The sequence below is a fragment of the Sus scrofa genome, chromosome 7, assembly GCF_054392235.1.
Source record: "Sus scrofa isolate SSC_HxYL_T2T_F1_AM1 chromosome 7, Sscrofa_HxYL_maternal_Yorkshire_Landrace_v2.0, whole genome shotgun sequence".
Taxonomy (NCBI): Eukaryota; Metazoa; Chordata; class Mammalia; order Artiodactyla; family Suidae; genus Sus; species Sus scrofa.
Genome location: NC_139389.1, coordinates 111,863,872 through 111,879,009, shown reverse-complemented (window position 1 = coordinate 111,879,009; position 15,138 = coordinate 111,863,872). Strand labels below are relative to the sequence as shown.

The 15,138-nt window shown below is 45.3% G+C and overlaps 1 protein-coding gene and 1 non-coding gene across 2 annotated transcripts in view; both read right to left on the bottom strand.

The window, feature by feature from the left end:
• The window catches only part of ADCK1 (aarF domain containing kinase 1), a 133,007-nt gene extending 118,264 nt beyond the window's left edge, over window positions 1-14,743 (bottom strand). Inside the window, exons 1-2 of the mRNA XM_021099558.2 lie at window positions 14,682-14,743; window positions 971-1,116 (exon numbers count right to left, since the gene is read on the bottom strand). Of these exons, the coding sequence (XP_020955217.1) occupies window positions 971-1,105 (135 nt within the window). The 5' untranslated portion in view covers window positions 1,106-1,116; window positions 14,682-14,743. The remainder of the gene's footprint in view (window positions 1-970; window positions 1,117-14,681) is intronic.
• On the bottom strand, window positions 5,510-5,613 carry LOC146401858 (U6 spliceosomal RNA). Its single transcript, XR_014811665.1, has one exon. It is a non-coding gene; the product is annotated as a U6 spliceosomal RNA (small nuclear RNA).
• Window positions 14,744-15,138: the final 395 nt, after the last annotated feature.

Genomic DNA, 15,138 nt, shown 5'->3' with positions numbered 1-15,138 from the left:
ACTGTCACAGCATAAGTTTTAATTCGGGGTCCCTTAGCCAAAACTCCAGGAGAGGTTCCCTATGCTTGGTGAATCAGAAAATGACAGGTTCCCAGGTATCTCGGGCACAGAGGAGCCTTGAGGGTTACTGGGTCCAAACCTTCCCTTTTAGAATTGAGCAACTGAGGCCCCTAGAATTTAAGGGGCTTACGAGACTGGTATGGAGAAGAGCCCATTCCTTTGTCTACACCCCCAAAGCTTTGTTCCAATCCATATACTTGCTGAATGCCAACCACCAGAAAGACCTGGCCTGAGTGGTGCACAGGACTCATCAAGACCAGAGCCCTGCACTACGTTCAGCGAAATAAGGCAGATAGACCAAGACAAATACTCGATGATTCACTTACATGCAGAGTCTAAGAAATACAAGAAACTAGTGAATATAACAAAAAAGGAAGCAGACTCACAGGCATAGAGAACAAACTAGTGGCTACCAGTGGGGAGAGGGAAATGGGGAGGGGAGGACAACCTAGGGGTAAGGGATTAAGAGGTTCAAACTCTTAGGTTTAAAAGAAGTACAGGGATATATTGGCACAACACAAGGAATAGAGCCGATATTTTATAGTAACTGTAAATAGAATATAAACTTTAAAATCGTGAATCACTATTTTTTACATCCCTATCTCATATACTATTGTACAGCAACCATACTTCAATAAAAAAAAAACAATGTTTTAAACCCCCTCAATGGGATCTGAGGAGTTCCTGCTGTGGGAACACCATGCAATCCCTAGCTAACTTCAGGACAGCAGAGGTTGCGTGTACAGGGATAGAGGTGCACCTTCGTGCCTATGCAACTGTGCAGTGGGAGCTGCACACAGGTGAGGGTATCTCCACATACATGTCACTAGCATACCTGCCTGCCACGTGTATGGAGACCTGCAGGTAATATTACAGTTCCTCTGCCCCTCCCCAGAGGAGCCAAACCTACCGTGGCAACTGCTCTGCCCACCCTGACAGCACCAAAGTCGTTGAGGTCCAAGTACTCTTTGCTGTAGAGGTAGAAGCCAGAGGCAGCAAGAGCCATGCTGGTCCACGAAGCAAGCTTGAGAGCCCTTCTGGCCATGTCCCCAGGCCCTGCAGAAGGAGGGCAGAGAAAGGGAAGCAGTCAAAAAGAGTTTCATAGATAGTCAAAGTCGAATCCAGGCTCTGCCACTTAATAGATGGTATGACCTTGGGTCATTTTCTTTTTTTTTTTTTTTTTTTTTTGTCTTTTGTCTTTTTGTCTTTTGTTGTTGTTGTTGTTGTTGTTGCTATTTCTTGGGCCGCTCCCGCGGCATATGGAGATTCCCAGGCTAGGGGTCCAATTGGAGCTGTAGCCACCGGCCTACGCCAGAGGCACAGCAACGCAGGATCCGAGCCGCGTCTGCAACCTACACCACAGCTCACGGCAACGCCGGATCGTTAACCCACTGAGCAAGGGCAGGGACCGAACCCGCAACCTCATGGTTCCTAGTCAGATTCGTTAACCACTGCGCCACAACGGGAACTCCCTTGGGTCATTTTCTTAATCTCATTGTGCCTGAGTTTCCTCATCTGTGACACAGGATGATACCTACCTAGAAAATTGACGGGATAAAATGAGATCATGAATATTAAATGCTTAGCACAGTACCCAGCTAAATGTGTTAAGTCAACTTTCAACTGTCATTCTTCCTTCGACAGGACCAGCACTGTTCTAGGCACTAGGGAGAGAGCCAAGAAAACAAAGTTCTTACATCCTCAAGCGGATGACAGAGCATAAGCAAACAGACATGTATTAGAAGAGCGGCAGGTATTAAATGCTGAGAAGAAAATCAAAGAGGGTAAGAGGAAGGAGGATGAATATATGATGAAACATGCTGTTTTAGGTAAGAAGAAGCGACAGCGGGTTAACTACTGTTGCCTATAAATACTATTATAACACCAAGCACACACAAGCGTCATTAGCCCTCTGTGCCACAGCCAAAATGACAACTGATCAGAAGCAGCCAGGTAAGCCATCCACGTCTGATTTTCCAAATATTGAATGAAGTTAGAATAAACAGCCCCTTCTCTAGTCTGTAAGCTCCTTGAGAGCAAACACCACGACAGGTCCCGTAAGGTACTCTACAGGTTAGAGGCTCAAGGTCCACCTGTAATTTGATTTGTTTAACCAAACCCACACTCTTGCTCCCTGGGACTAAGTGGGTTCCCAGCTCCCAGATACCTTTCCCCACCCAGCTTGTACCTGCATGGTCCACCAGGTGGCTGCACAGACAGTCTTTGAGCTGCTTCTCCTTCATTTCCCAGGAATTCCATATCAGACTAAAACAGCCTCAGCTGCCAGTGGAGAAGTCCTTCCCAGGAGAAATGCCACCACCAAGCCACCTGCAGGTGCAAAACCTGCACAGAGGCAGCAGGAAAATGTAGGTGGTCACCCTGTTTGCTTCTGCTCTGGACTCCATCTGTGACCTTCCCCTTCCTGCTCTGATCCTCCGTTCCCCCCACCACCACCCCCGTAAGGAAACAACTGCTCCAGACAGCCATGTCCATTTCTTTTCTTTGGCCACACTCATGAGATGCAGAAGTTCCTGTGCCACAGCAGTGACCTGAGCCACAGTAATGACAACACCAAATCCTTAACCCACTGAGTCACCAGGGAACTCCCTCCTCATTTTCTTTAAAGTCTATTTTGACTCACGCCTCATAATACAGCCACAGGTTTTTTTAAAAGTATTCACAGAGACTTCTTTCTGCATTCTTTTATTTTGTATACACTTTATACTCTTTCTCTAAATAGCACATAGTTGACTCTGTCTACCTGCATTTAATATAATCACTTATGTATTTAGATTTAATTTTACAATCTTCTTCTATGCTTTCTATTTTCCTACCTGTTTTTCTCTCCTTTTTTGACTTTTCTGGTGTTCCTTTTTCTTCAACATTTTGGAAAAGTTTAAGGATGGGTATAAGTTCTTTGTATGTTTGGTAGAATTTGCCTGTGAAGCCATCTGGTCCTGGACTTCTGTTTATAAGTTTTCATCACATATTCAATTTCATGTCTACTGATTCTTCTAGGCTGTCAAACTTGTTGACATATAACTGTTCATAGTACTCTCTTAAGGTTTTTTATATTTCTGCAGCATCCATTGAAATTTTTTTCATTTCTTATTTTATTTGGGTTTTCTCTCTCTTCTTGGTAAATCTAGCCAGAGGTTTGTCTATTTTGTTTACCCTTTCAAAGAACCAGCTTTTGGCTTGATTTTTTTCTATTATTTTCTACTCTCTATTCTATGGATTTCCTCTCTGAGCTTTATGCTCTCCTTCCTTCTGATGACTTTAGGTTTTGTTTGTTCTTTTTCTAATTCTTTTAGGTGGTAATTTAGGTTATTGATTTGAGATTTTTCTTTTCTGAGGAAAGCCTATATCACTATGAACTTCCCTCCAAGAACTGCTTTTGCAGCATCCCATAGATTTTGTATGCCTGTGTTTTCATTGCTGTTTGTCTTGAGGTATTTTTTTATTTCCTTTTTGATTTGCTCATTGATCCATTAGTTTATTTATTTCTTTCTTTTTGTCTTTTCATCTTTTCTAGGGCCGCACTCACGGCCTATGGAGGTTCCAGGCTAGGGGTCTAATCAGAGCTGGAGCTGCCAGCCTACGCCAGAGCCACAGCAACTCAGGATCTGAGCCGCACCTGCAACCTACACCACAGCTCACAGCAAAGCCAGATCCTTAACCCACTGTGCAAGGCCAGGGATCAAACCCACAACCTAATGGTTCCTAGTCAGATTCGTTAATCACTGCACCACGACGGTAACTCCCATTAGTTTTTTTAATAGCATGTTGTTTAGTCTCCCTGTAGTCATTTTTTTCTCATTTCTTTTCCTGTGGTTGATTTCTAGTTTCATTACACTGTGGTCAGAGAAGATGCCTGAAATACTTTCCATACTCTGAAATTAGTTGAGGTTAGTTTTGTGCCCCAGTATGTGGTCAATCCTAGAGAATGTTCCATTTGCACTTGAAAAGACTGTACATTCTGGGAGTTCCCATTGAGGATCAGTGGGTTAAGAACCAGACTATTATCCATGAGGATGCAGGTTCAATCCCTGGCCTTGCTCAGTGGGTTAAGGATCTGGTGTTGCCATGAGCTGTGGTGTAGGTCACAGACGCAACTAGGATCCAGCATTGCTGTGGCTGTGATTCAACCCCTAGCCTGAGAACTTCCATATGCCACAGGTGTGGCCCTTAAAAAAAAAAAAAAAAAAAGTATATTGGGTTTTTTGGCTATAATGTCCTGAAAATATCAATTAAGTCTAACTGTTCTATTATGTTCTTTAGGATCTCTGCTGCTTACTGATTTTCTGTCTATAGTGGGGTGTTAAAGTATGCTACTATTATTGTATTCCCATCAGTTTCTCCTTTTACGTCTGTTAGTTTTTGGGATATGTATTTGGGTGCTCCTATAATAGGGGCATATAGATTGATGAGTGTAACATCCACTTCTTGAATTGATCCTTTTATCATTAAATAGCATCCTTCTTTATCTTTCTTTATGGCCTTTGTTTTAAAGTCTATTTTGTCTGAGGAATATTGTGACTCCCACTTTCCTGCCATTTCCATTAGCGTGAAATATCTTTTTCTATCCCCTCACTTTCAAATTATATGTGTCCTTTACCATTAGGTAGGTATCTTATAGGCAGCATATTGCAGGCTCTTGTTTTTTATCCAGTTTGACACTCTATGTCTTTTAATTGGAGCATTCAGTCCATTGACATTTAAGGTAGTTTTTGATAAATATGTATTTATTGCCATTTAAACCTGTTTTCCAGTTGATTCTATGTTTCTCCTCTGTTCCTTTCTTTTTTTGGTTGGATGATTTCCTTTTATGCTTGTGTCCTCTTCTTTTTGTGAATGTATTGTTTGGTTTTGATTGGTGGTTGCCTTATTTTTCAAATATGTTGAACTCTTCCTACATTTGCATTTGTTTTAGACTGACAGGCATATAAGCTCAAACACACTCTAAAAAAAGGGTCTAGGAGTTCCCTTCATGGCCCAGTGGTTAGCAAACCCAACTAGGATCCATGAGGATGAGGGTTCGATCCCTGGCTTCGCTCAGTGGGTTAAGGATCTGGCATTGACTGTGACCTGTGGTGCAGGCTGCAGACACGGCTTGGATCCCACATCACTATGGCTGTGGTGTGGGCTGGCAACTGCAGTTCTGATTTGACCTGGGAACTTCCATATAACTTGGATGCAGCCCTAAAAAGCAAAAAAAATAAAATTAAATAGCCTAAATGTTCTTACTCTACTTCCCCACATTCTATGACCTTGATGTCCTTTTCTACATCTTCATGTTCATCCCTTTGCTGTTCTTTGTGTTTATCATCACTTTCACAAATAGGGGTTGTTGTTTTTTTCTGTATACTGGCTTATTTGTTTTGTTTTTTGTTTGGTTTTTTTGTTTGTTTTTTTTACCTTTGTTAAAGTTTTTTATTATTATTATTTTAAATATATGGAATGCTTCACGAATTTGCGTGTCATCCTTGTGCAGGGGCCATGCTAATCTCTGTATCGTTCCAATTTCAGTATATGTGCTGCTGAAATGAGCACTATACTGGCTTATTTAAGTGATTAGTTTCCAATTGTGATTTCCTCCATCCTATATCTTCTTACTTCTTTCCTATTTTTTTATAGTATTTTTTTTTTCTGCGGTACAGCATGGGGACCAAGTTACACTTACATGTGTACATTTTTTTTCCTTTGTTCTGTTGTGATATAAGTATCTAGACATTGTTCTCAATGCTACTCAGCAGGATCTCATTGTAAATCCATTCCAAGAGCAATCGTTTGCATCCGATAACCCCAAGCTCCCGATCCCTCCCACTCCCTCCCTCTCCCCATGGGCAGCCACTTCTTTCCTATTTAAAGGAGACCTTTCATTATTTCTTTTAGAAAGGATTTAGTATTGCTGTATTCTTTTAGTTTTTGCTTCTCTGATAAATTCTTTATTTCTCCTTCTATTTTAAATTATAATCTTGCTGGGTAGAGTATTCCAGGCTACAAATTTTTTCACTTTCAGAACTTTGAATATATCTCACAACTCTCTTCTGGCCTGTAGTGTCTCTGTAGAGAAATCAGCTGATAGCCTTATGAGGATTCCCTTATAATTAACTCTTTGTTTTTCTCTTGTTGCCCTTAGAATCCTCTCCTTATCTTTAACTTTTGCCATTTTTATTATGATAGGTCTTGATGTAGGTCTGTTTGGGCACAATTTGTTCGGGGCCCTCTATGCTTTCTGTATCTTAATATCTGTTTCCTTTAGATTTGGAAAGTTTTCAGCCATAATTTCTTCAAATATATTTTCAATTCCCTTCTCTTTTTCTTCTCCTTCTGGAATCCCTATTATGCATAGACTGGCCCGCTTTATATTATCCTATAGATCTCTTATATTGCTTTCATTTTTTTAAATTTGGTTTTCTGTCTGCTGTCCTGATTGAGTGATTTCCATTATTCTATCTTCCAAGTCACTGATTCATTCCTCTGCATTATTCCTTCTGCTCTTTGATGCCTTTAACTCAGCTTGTGTCTCTGCAAATGAATTTTCTAATTTTTCTTGGCTCCTCCTTATAGTTTCTAGTTCCTTTCTAAAGTAATCTGCATTACTGTTCACATCTGCTCTTGACTCCTTCAGTATTTTCATTACTTCCTTTTTGAATTCAGTGTCTGTTAGATTGCAAAGGTCTGTTTCATTGTTTGTTCCTTGTTTTTTTAACTTGGAATGGTTCCTGTGCTTGCACATTTTGCTTATACTTTTCTTATTCTGTGAGTTTAGGGAAAACAATTTTCTATTGTAGTCTTAGAGGGCTATTTATATGCGGCAGCATCCTTGGGCAGCTTGTGAGGGCTATATACATATATACATGTATATATATATTTGGACCTATATATCTATAGATATATGTGTGTATATATATATATATTTGGCATGAAGGCTGCTTTTGGTTTGGATACTTGGCTGTCTCTTTCCTCAGTGTATGCAGGTATACAGCCTGTGTGCACTTCCAGGGAAGTGGAGGCCATAGGCAGTGCCTGTAGGTGGTGCCTGGTTGCTGGGCCCTTGGCCGTGGCAAGGACCCATGGGCAGATGGGGGCTCGGGATGCTCCTGGTTACAGGACCCTGAGCAGCAGCAGTGACCCTCAGGGAGGTATCAGCAGTGCCCAGAGCCTTTGGCAGTGGCAACAGTGAGGCGTGTGCATTCCCAGAGGGCTAAGGGCAACTGGTAGAACTCAGGTTCAGGGCCCTCCACAGTGGCAACCCCTGAGGTGACTGAGGCTGCAAGCAGTGCCTGTTCACAGGACCTTTAGTGGTGGCAGGCCAGGCTCACTTCAGGAGTTCAAGATGGCTGTGAAGGTTTGCACCTGCCCTGTGCAGCCCATGCATAAGGCACCCCAGCACCCAAGAGCCCATGTGTGCACAAAGATGTTCCTATGGCAGCCCTGCCCCTCCTCCTCTCACCCTCTTCAACAACAGTGCCTTGCTTCTCCTTTGGTCCAGGCCTCCTCCCACATTCTCTTGGCTGTGGCACTCCGCTCCCTCGCCCCCTCGGGCTGTTTCCACATAGCCGGCCCTAGTCCTCTCCCCAGAACTGACCTCCAAAGCCCAGGTCTCAGTGTCCAGCCCCTACCCAAATGTCTCAGGCTGTGGTGCCCCAGGTGGTGGTACCAAGGGTCTGTATGGCTCTCTCTGCTTTGTCCTCCTCAGTCCGGCTGCTTTTCTCCGAGGCCCTGAGGTTCCCCCTCTGTCCCAGCTGATCTCTCCATCAGTCAGGCGGCCTCTCAGGGCGGGGATTCCTTTCCTCTTTCACAGCTCCCTCCCAGGAGTGTTGATCTGGTCCCAATTCCTCTCTCTCTCTCTCTCTCTCTCTCTCTCTCTCTCTCTCTCTCTCTTTCTCTCTTTCCTCTTGTTCTACCCAGTTATGTGGAGGGTTTCTTTCCATTTGTGGAAGTCTGAGGTTTTCTGCTGGTGTTCAGTAGATGTTCTTTGTGAATCATTCCACATGCAGATGGCTTTTTTAATGTGTTTGTGAGAGATGAGTGCCACGTCTTACTCCTCTGTCATCCTCATTCAAAGGTTGTTTTTGTTTCTTTATTTGTTTGTTGGAGGTTTTTTGTTTGTTTTTTGCGGGGGAAGGTTGGCTTTTCATGGCTGCACCTAAAGCATATGGAAGTTCCCAGGCTAGCGGTTGAATCACAGCTACAGCTGTCAAGCCACACCACAGCCACAGCAATGCGGGATCCGAGCTGTGTCTGTAACCTACACCACCGCTCGTGGCAATACCAGATCCTTAACCCACTGAGTGAGGCCAGGCATCAAACCTGCATCCTCATGGATACAGTCAGGTTTGTTACTGCTGAGCCACAATGGGAACTCCCCATGGGTTTGTGTGTGTGTGTTTGTTTGTTTAATGCAAGCTAAAGTTTGAGAACCACTCTTCTAATTACCTCAATTTTTAAAAAGAGAATCTTCATGTGTTCAAATTCATCAGTGAAACCATGCTCCAAAAACAAGCCTTCCAAGTTTTTACCATCCATTTTCAATCCCAGGTGAGTGCATTCACCCCACAAGGATGACTGCAAACAGTTCTTTCTAAAGAGAAAATTTAAGGAAACTCATTTTTTTTTTTTCACTTCAACACAAATGCTCTGACCCAACTCCTGGGCTCAGTTCCTGACTCTATGAGAAAGGGAGTTGTAAATAAAAAGAATAAATTAAAACCTTGCTTTGTGGTGTGCTTTTTATTTCCTTTATACCATCTTTGTTTTATGAAAACCTCCCGAGGCCCATCCCTCATTATTTTCAGACGAGAGACAGCACCTCAGAGTCCAACGGGCCTGAATGTGAGTCGGCACCGTCACTGACACACGGGGTGAGCAGGAGCAGACTGCTAACTCTCTCTCCGCATCTCGAGACCTTGTCTATAATGTGGGGATGATCCAAACAGCGTCTACTTGATGAGGTCGTAAGGCATGAGGAAATCATGCAAAATGTTTAGCAAGGTGCCACCTACACAGTAAGAACACAGCAGCAGCTACTATTACCACCACCACCACTGCTGTTGTTGTCTCCTCACCCAGTGCCAGGCTTAGGAAAGGATCTTATTACTCCCCGATGTGTCAGCTCCCAGAGGACTTCTGCAGGCCCCTCTTCTAACCTCCCAGCAGTGCCCACACACCCCCAGCCCTGCCTTTTCACCTTGCTCTCTACACCCTCAGCCTGGAGTACTTCCTAGCGAAAGGGGCAGCATGCTCAGTTTCTCCTCCACCGGGTTTCTGCCAAGGCACAGAGTCCCAACTGAATCCAGAAGCAGGCCTTAAATTCGGCCGAGCGTCCTCAGCTCCTAACACACCTTCCTTCTTCCAGATCATCAGTTCAATAACGTCCGTGAGGGGTCACCCAGGTGAGACAGGAAGGAAGGGGGCAGGGCACAACTGCTGAAAGAGTGATAAAACCATTAAGAATAGGATACCACAAAAACCAGTTAGAACCACTACGTCCAAGACGGTGGACAAGCGGACTTCCAGTGGACCTTGAGACACCTTACTCACTCACTGTGATACATTCACTAAATGACACACACACAGGCACCAGGACAGTTCTGAGGCCAAGCGTGAAAGGCCAAAAATCGGATGATGGCTGATTCCTGGAAATCCCTGCCCCTTCCCCAAGAGAGTTAAACTATCCCTCCTACTTGTTAGCCTATAAAATTACCCAGCCCATAAAAACCACCTATCTTGGGACCACTCTCAAGCTTTTTGAGGCAGACTGAATTCTGTCTATGGAATTTGCACCTCCCAGGGCCTCTCACCTTTTGAAATGGCTACACTCTGTCTGTGGTGTGTATATCTCCCTAAATAAAGCTGCCTTCCCCTTAGCTCTTGGAGCAGAGCCCCTCTGCCTGCCCACTTATATCCTTCATATTAATAAATCTACTTCTTGCCTATCACTTTGCTCTCTCTGAATTCCTTCTGCACTGAGATATAAAGGGCCTAAGCTTCAGTTAAGTCCTGACACCAGGTGAGTGAGTCTAATTAAAACACAGTGAGTTTGAGTCCCAGCCCATGGGTTCAAGACCTAATCTGAGTTTTGACTGGGTTCGAGTCCCATCTGAGTTGTGCGATTTCAACTCCACCCCAGTGGCACCAGCCCCCTTGCTGTTCCTCAAACGTGCCAGGCACATTCCAGCCTCAGTGCTTTTGTGCTTACTGTTCTGTCTGTCTAGAATAGGGGTTAGCAAACTTTGTCAGTGAAGGGCCACATAATATTTTTGCCTTTTCAGGCTATGTCTCTGTAACAACTACTCTGCATTGTAGTGCAAGATAAAAGGTAGCCATAGACAGTACATAAAGTAATGAGTGTGGCCAGATTTGGACTGAAGGCTGTAGTTTGCCAAACCCTGGCTTAGCACATAGTAATACGTGCTCCAAAAGTATTTACTGAGTGAAGGAATTAATGAATGGATGAACTATATCCCATGAGACCTGCATAGAGCCAGTAACACAGGTCCCCAGGTGAGAATCATAAACTCAGGGCTAACAATTTTTTTTTTTTAAGGCCCTCAGTGGTGATATACGGAGGTACCCAGGCTAGGGGTCAAATCAGAGCTACAGCTGCTGACCTACACCACAGCTCCCAGCAATGCTAGATCTGAGCTTCGTCTGCGACCTATACCACAGCTCCCAGCAATGCTGGATGCTTAACACACTGAGCGAGGACAGGGATCAAACCTGTGTCCTCATGGATACTAGTCCGATTCATTTCTGCTGAGCTAAGATGACAGGAACCCCATGGGCTGACAATTTGACAGCCACCCTCCCCTAGTACCCCCAGCCCCACCTCCCAAATTTCCCTCCCCAAACCCCATTTTCCTCTTGCACCATCCTCCAGACCCATCCCTCAGGACAGCGAGCCTACTCCAGCCTTGAGACAGCCTCTGGGTGAGGAAGCAGCAGCCAGGCAGACCCAACTCCCAAGACCCGGCTTTCATGCAAATGTCCTCAGTAATAAAAGAGGTGGAAATTGAAAAACATAAAATAGATGATACAGGAGCCAAACTGTGTCTAAATAGACGGGAGCTGGAGTTTTCCATAAGGTGTCAGTGAGTCTTTAACATGCAAATGAGTTGCTTCCCTCCGGGTATTTTAAAAGACCCTGTCAGCCGTGAAATATGTCTGTTGATGAAAAACACCTTTCATTATTAAACCTTTTGCTAATGAATCACCTGCCCTGTTCTGTTTACTTTCCTTTTTGACTTTCACCTGAGTTGTCTCTCATAACAGCACATCCTCTTTTTTTTGGGGGGGGGAAGATGCCCGAGGCTACCAGACCCTAAAACCTAAGCATCAGATAATGATAATCATAACTGACCTTTCATAGCCCTTTGCACTCTATCTCATGAGCTACTCCACACATCCTGGTGGGATGAGACAAATATTACTACCATCCCCAGGTAGAAATGAGGAAACCAAGGAGCAGTGAGCGATTGCCGCAGGTGGCTGGGCTAGTAAATGGCAGAGTAGACCTTGGGCCCTTTCTCTTTACAGCACATGACCTTCCTGAGACTCAGGACTCGGAGACCTCTGATCACCAACACTCTTACTTCCATTCTCAAGTAACCGCATCAGTCACTGTGGACAGGGACTATGATTTCTGACCCCCCACCACCACCCCCAAACAGTGTCAGGCACGGGGAAGATGCTGCTTGGCACCCTAGAAATCAACATGTCACAAGATCCACCAAAGCACCTCACTAGAACGCACTGATTCCGGGCTATGAAACATTTAGGAGATCTGTGTTATTGTCAAACCAAGGATGAGAATGGAATCCATCTGGTGGGACCCCAGGAAACAGACAAGCAAGTCATGAGACAAGGCAAGAGGAGAATCTGGAAAGTTCTACCAATGAAAAGTTGATAGTCAAATGAAACGCCATCCCTTGTACAGAACTAAATAGGGAACCAGGCATTTACCATTCACAGGGCTAGGCCTTTTCAGCTGCCATCCATCTGCTGCCTCCTCCCCATGCCACACTCCAGGACAATCAGCCTACAATCACTTCTCCCGGCTTGGTGCCCAGGTGAGAATGGCCAGAGAAGAATTTAGGGCTCTAATCCCATTAATCCCATAATGTGACCATAGCTCCTCCTCCCATTTCCTAGAGAGAATGTTAGACAAATGAGCAGTTTCTTTTGGTCTGCTCCCAAGACGGAAAAAACCCAGTAATACTCATAGAGTGATCAGGTTTTCAGCAAAACCTGGTTACAGAGGTGGATAAAAAGCAACCAAGATGGATGATATCGTCATGTCTCAGATAGACGCTGAGGGGTCGTCTAGTTGGCCTGAGCAGGTTTACAGCCTGCCCTACTCTGTAGATACAAATGTAATTCAGATATATACACTCCCTTTCCTAGTGCTTGATACCCAGCAGGTGATTCAATCAATATCCATTAAAGGGATCCCAATGGATGCCAAAGTCCCAGAGTAGATGGGGAAAAATCAATCTCACCCAGGTAAGGAACAGAATTCTCCACTCACTTTATCCAGAGATAGGAGGACTCAGGAAAAAACAGTGGAAAACCAAGCACAAAAAGTAAGTGGCAGGTAAGAGAGGGGAAAACGAGTGAGCATCTAACAGGAGAGGTACTTAAGCACTTAAACACTAAGTACCTAAACATGTCACCTAACTCCCACAACTGCATTCAGGGGTGCATCCTTTTGGAGTCTCACTCTACTGATGAGGAAGCTGAGTTTTAGAAAAGGTAAGAAACTTGGCTGGGAAACTAGTAAGTGATACAGCCAGAACTTGAACACACGTGTGTCTGTTCCCTCCAAGAGAGCATAGAGTGGATAAAAACAAAGCTTGCTAGGCCCTGAGGTGGGTCACTGGAGTGCCTCTAATGTGGATAGCTAAACCAAGATGGATTACTGGGGCGGGGGAGTGCCTGAACCAAGCATTGATCTCAGCTTATGGATCCCTTGTGTGACAAGAAAATAAGTGTGTATCAGAAAGGGAAAAATATAAATGCTGCCAGCAGAAGTCAAATTTTACTTCCAGAGGGCTGCTGAGAAGCAGCCAAGCAAAAATACAGTAAAATTGGAGTTCTCTGGTGGTTCAACAGGTTAAAGATCCAGCGTTTCCACTGCTGAGGCACGGGTTCAGTCCCTGGCGCAGGGAACTTCCACCTGCCTTGGTCACCACCAGAAAAAAAAAAAAAAAAAAAGACACAGTAAAATACAATATGATGTAACCCAGGAAAACTGACACGTGTAGACTACATGAAAATCTGTCTGTAATGTGGGGGAAAAAACAGTGAACAAAGTAATAGGCACATGTTTAATATCACTACAAAAGTTAAACTGGCAAACCAGGATAGAAAGGCCTGTGACCAGGAGGGAAGTGTTGGTGCTTTAAGTTCACAGGATTTTTTTCCTACAAAACAGTGATAGTCAATAAATAGTATGTTCCCAGACCTGCAGCATCTGAATGTAGTAGGATCATGTTAGAAATGCCAATACTTGAGTTCCCATCGTGGCTCACGGGTTAATGAACCCCACCAGCATCCATGAGGACTCAGGTTCGATCCCTGGCCTTGCTGAGTGGGTTAAGGATCGGGCGTTGCTGTAAGCTGTGTGGTATAGGTTGCAGACATGGCTCGGATCTGGCTTGGCTGTGGCTGTGGTGTAGGCCGGTGGCTGCAGCTCCGATTCAACCCTAGTCTGGGAACCCATATGCCGCGGGAGTAGTCTTAAAAAGCCAAAAAAAAACCCAAACAAACAAACAAAAAAAAGAAGCAAATATTTGCCTCCGCACTCCAGACGGACTAAATCAGAAACTTTCAGGATGGGGTCCAGCATTCTGCTGTAACAAGCTCTCCAGGTGATTCTGATGCATACTAAAGTTTGAGAGCTACTGCAGTAAGAAAATAACTTGAAGCAAACGTGTGAAGGCAGGTAAGTCTAACTCACTTTCATCTCAGCAAATATTTCCTCAACACCCACTAAGTGCCAAGTATTTGCTGAATTGAATGACTTCGTAGGTAGTAGAAAGTAAATGCCACTTAACCTAGGGAGAGAGCTGTACCAGGTGTCTTCTAAAGGTTGCTCTCCATACATCGGCTGTCATCAGCACATGTTTTTTGTGCTATCAGGAAACTCAGGGCCCTGCAACTGCTATAGACAAGATGTGCTCTGGAGCACGCAGGCCCCAGCGGATGGCACGGATATTAGCGCCCGCCGTGCTCTGGTCCAGGCCGCGTTCCATCCCCAAACACCTGCGCCGCAAAGCCCATAGACCACCTGAGCCGAGGACATCTGGGTGAGCCACCTGCTGCCTTCCCCCAGCTCTACCTTCACGCAGGGCTGCACTAAGATTCCGCAAACTGACGACCCAGGCTGGAGAGTCGCCGCAAGGGGGCGGGGCACTGACAATCACCCGAGCCACGTGGTCACGCGCCGAGCCCCGGCTAACAAGGTCACCGTCTGAGAGTTCGCTCCCCACACGCGGCCCCCGCAGAGGCGAGCGCCCGGAGGCACCGTCCACACTGGCTCACCCGCGCTCCCGCGCCCCGCGGCCCAGGCGACCAGGTTTTGTGCCGGCCGCCGAGGAGCTACCCTTACTCACCCCCGTGGGAAACTGAGCTGCGGCGTCTGGCTTCCGGCCGCAGCCTGGCGGACGGGGTTCTCAGGGAACTTTGCTTGCGGCCGCTACCTGATTGCGCCTAGTTAAGCAGAGGCGCCGCGGGGCCTGCCGGGATTTGTAGTTCTTGGTTCCCCAACCCACGGGAACAAGGGCCAAAGAACCACCGCGGTCCCCCTGGAGTGCTCCACCCAGACAGGCAGAGGCATCACAGACGCTTTACCTGTCAGAGAGCCTATTTCTTTGTCTGAGCTGCGGACGCGAAGTCTTCCTGAAAAGTTATTTTCAAGAGGTTTTCCAAATTGGTCATAGATTTATGTTCAGTAGAGGATGGAGTAGTGGGTTTGTGTGCTTTAAACAAGGTATTAGGAGTTCACATCATGGCGCGACGGAAACGAAATCGACCAGGAACCAATTGGACTGGGAACCATAAGGTTGCGGG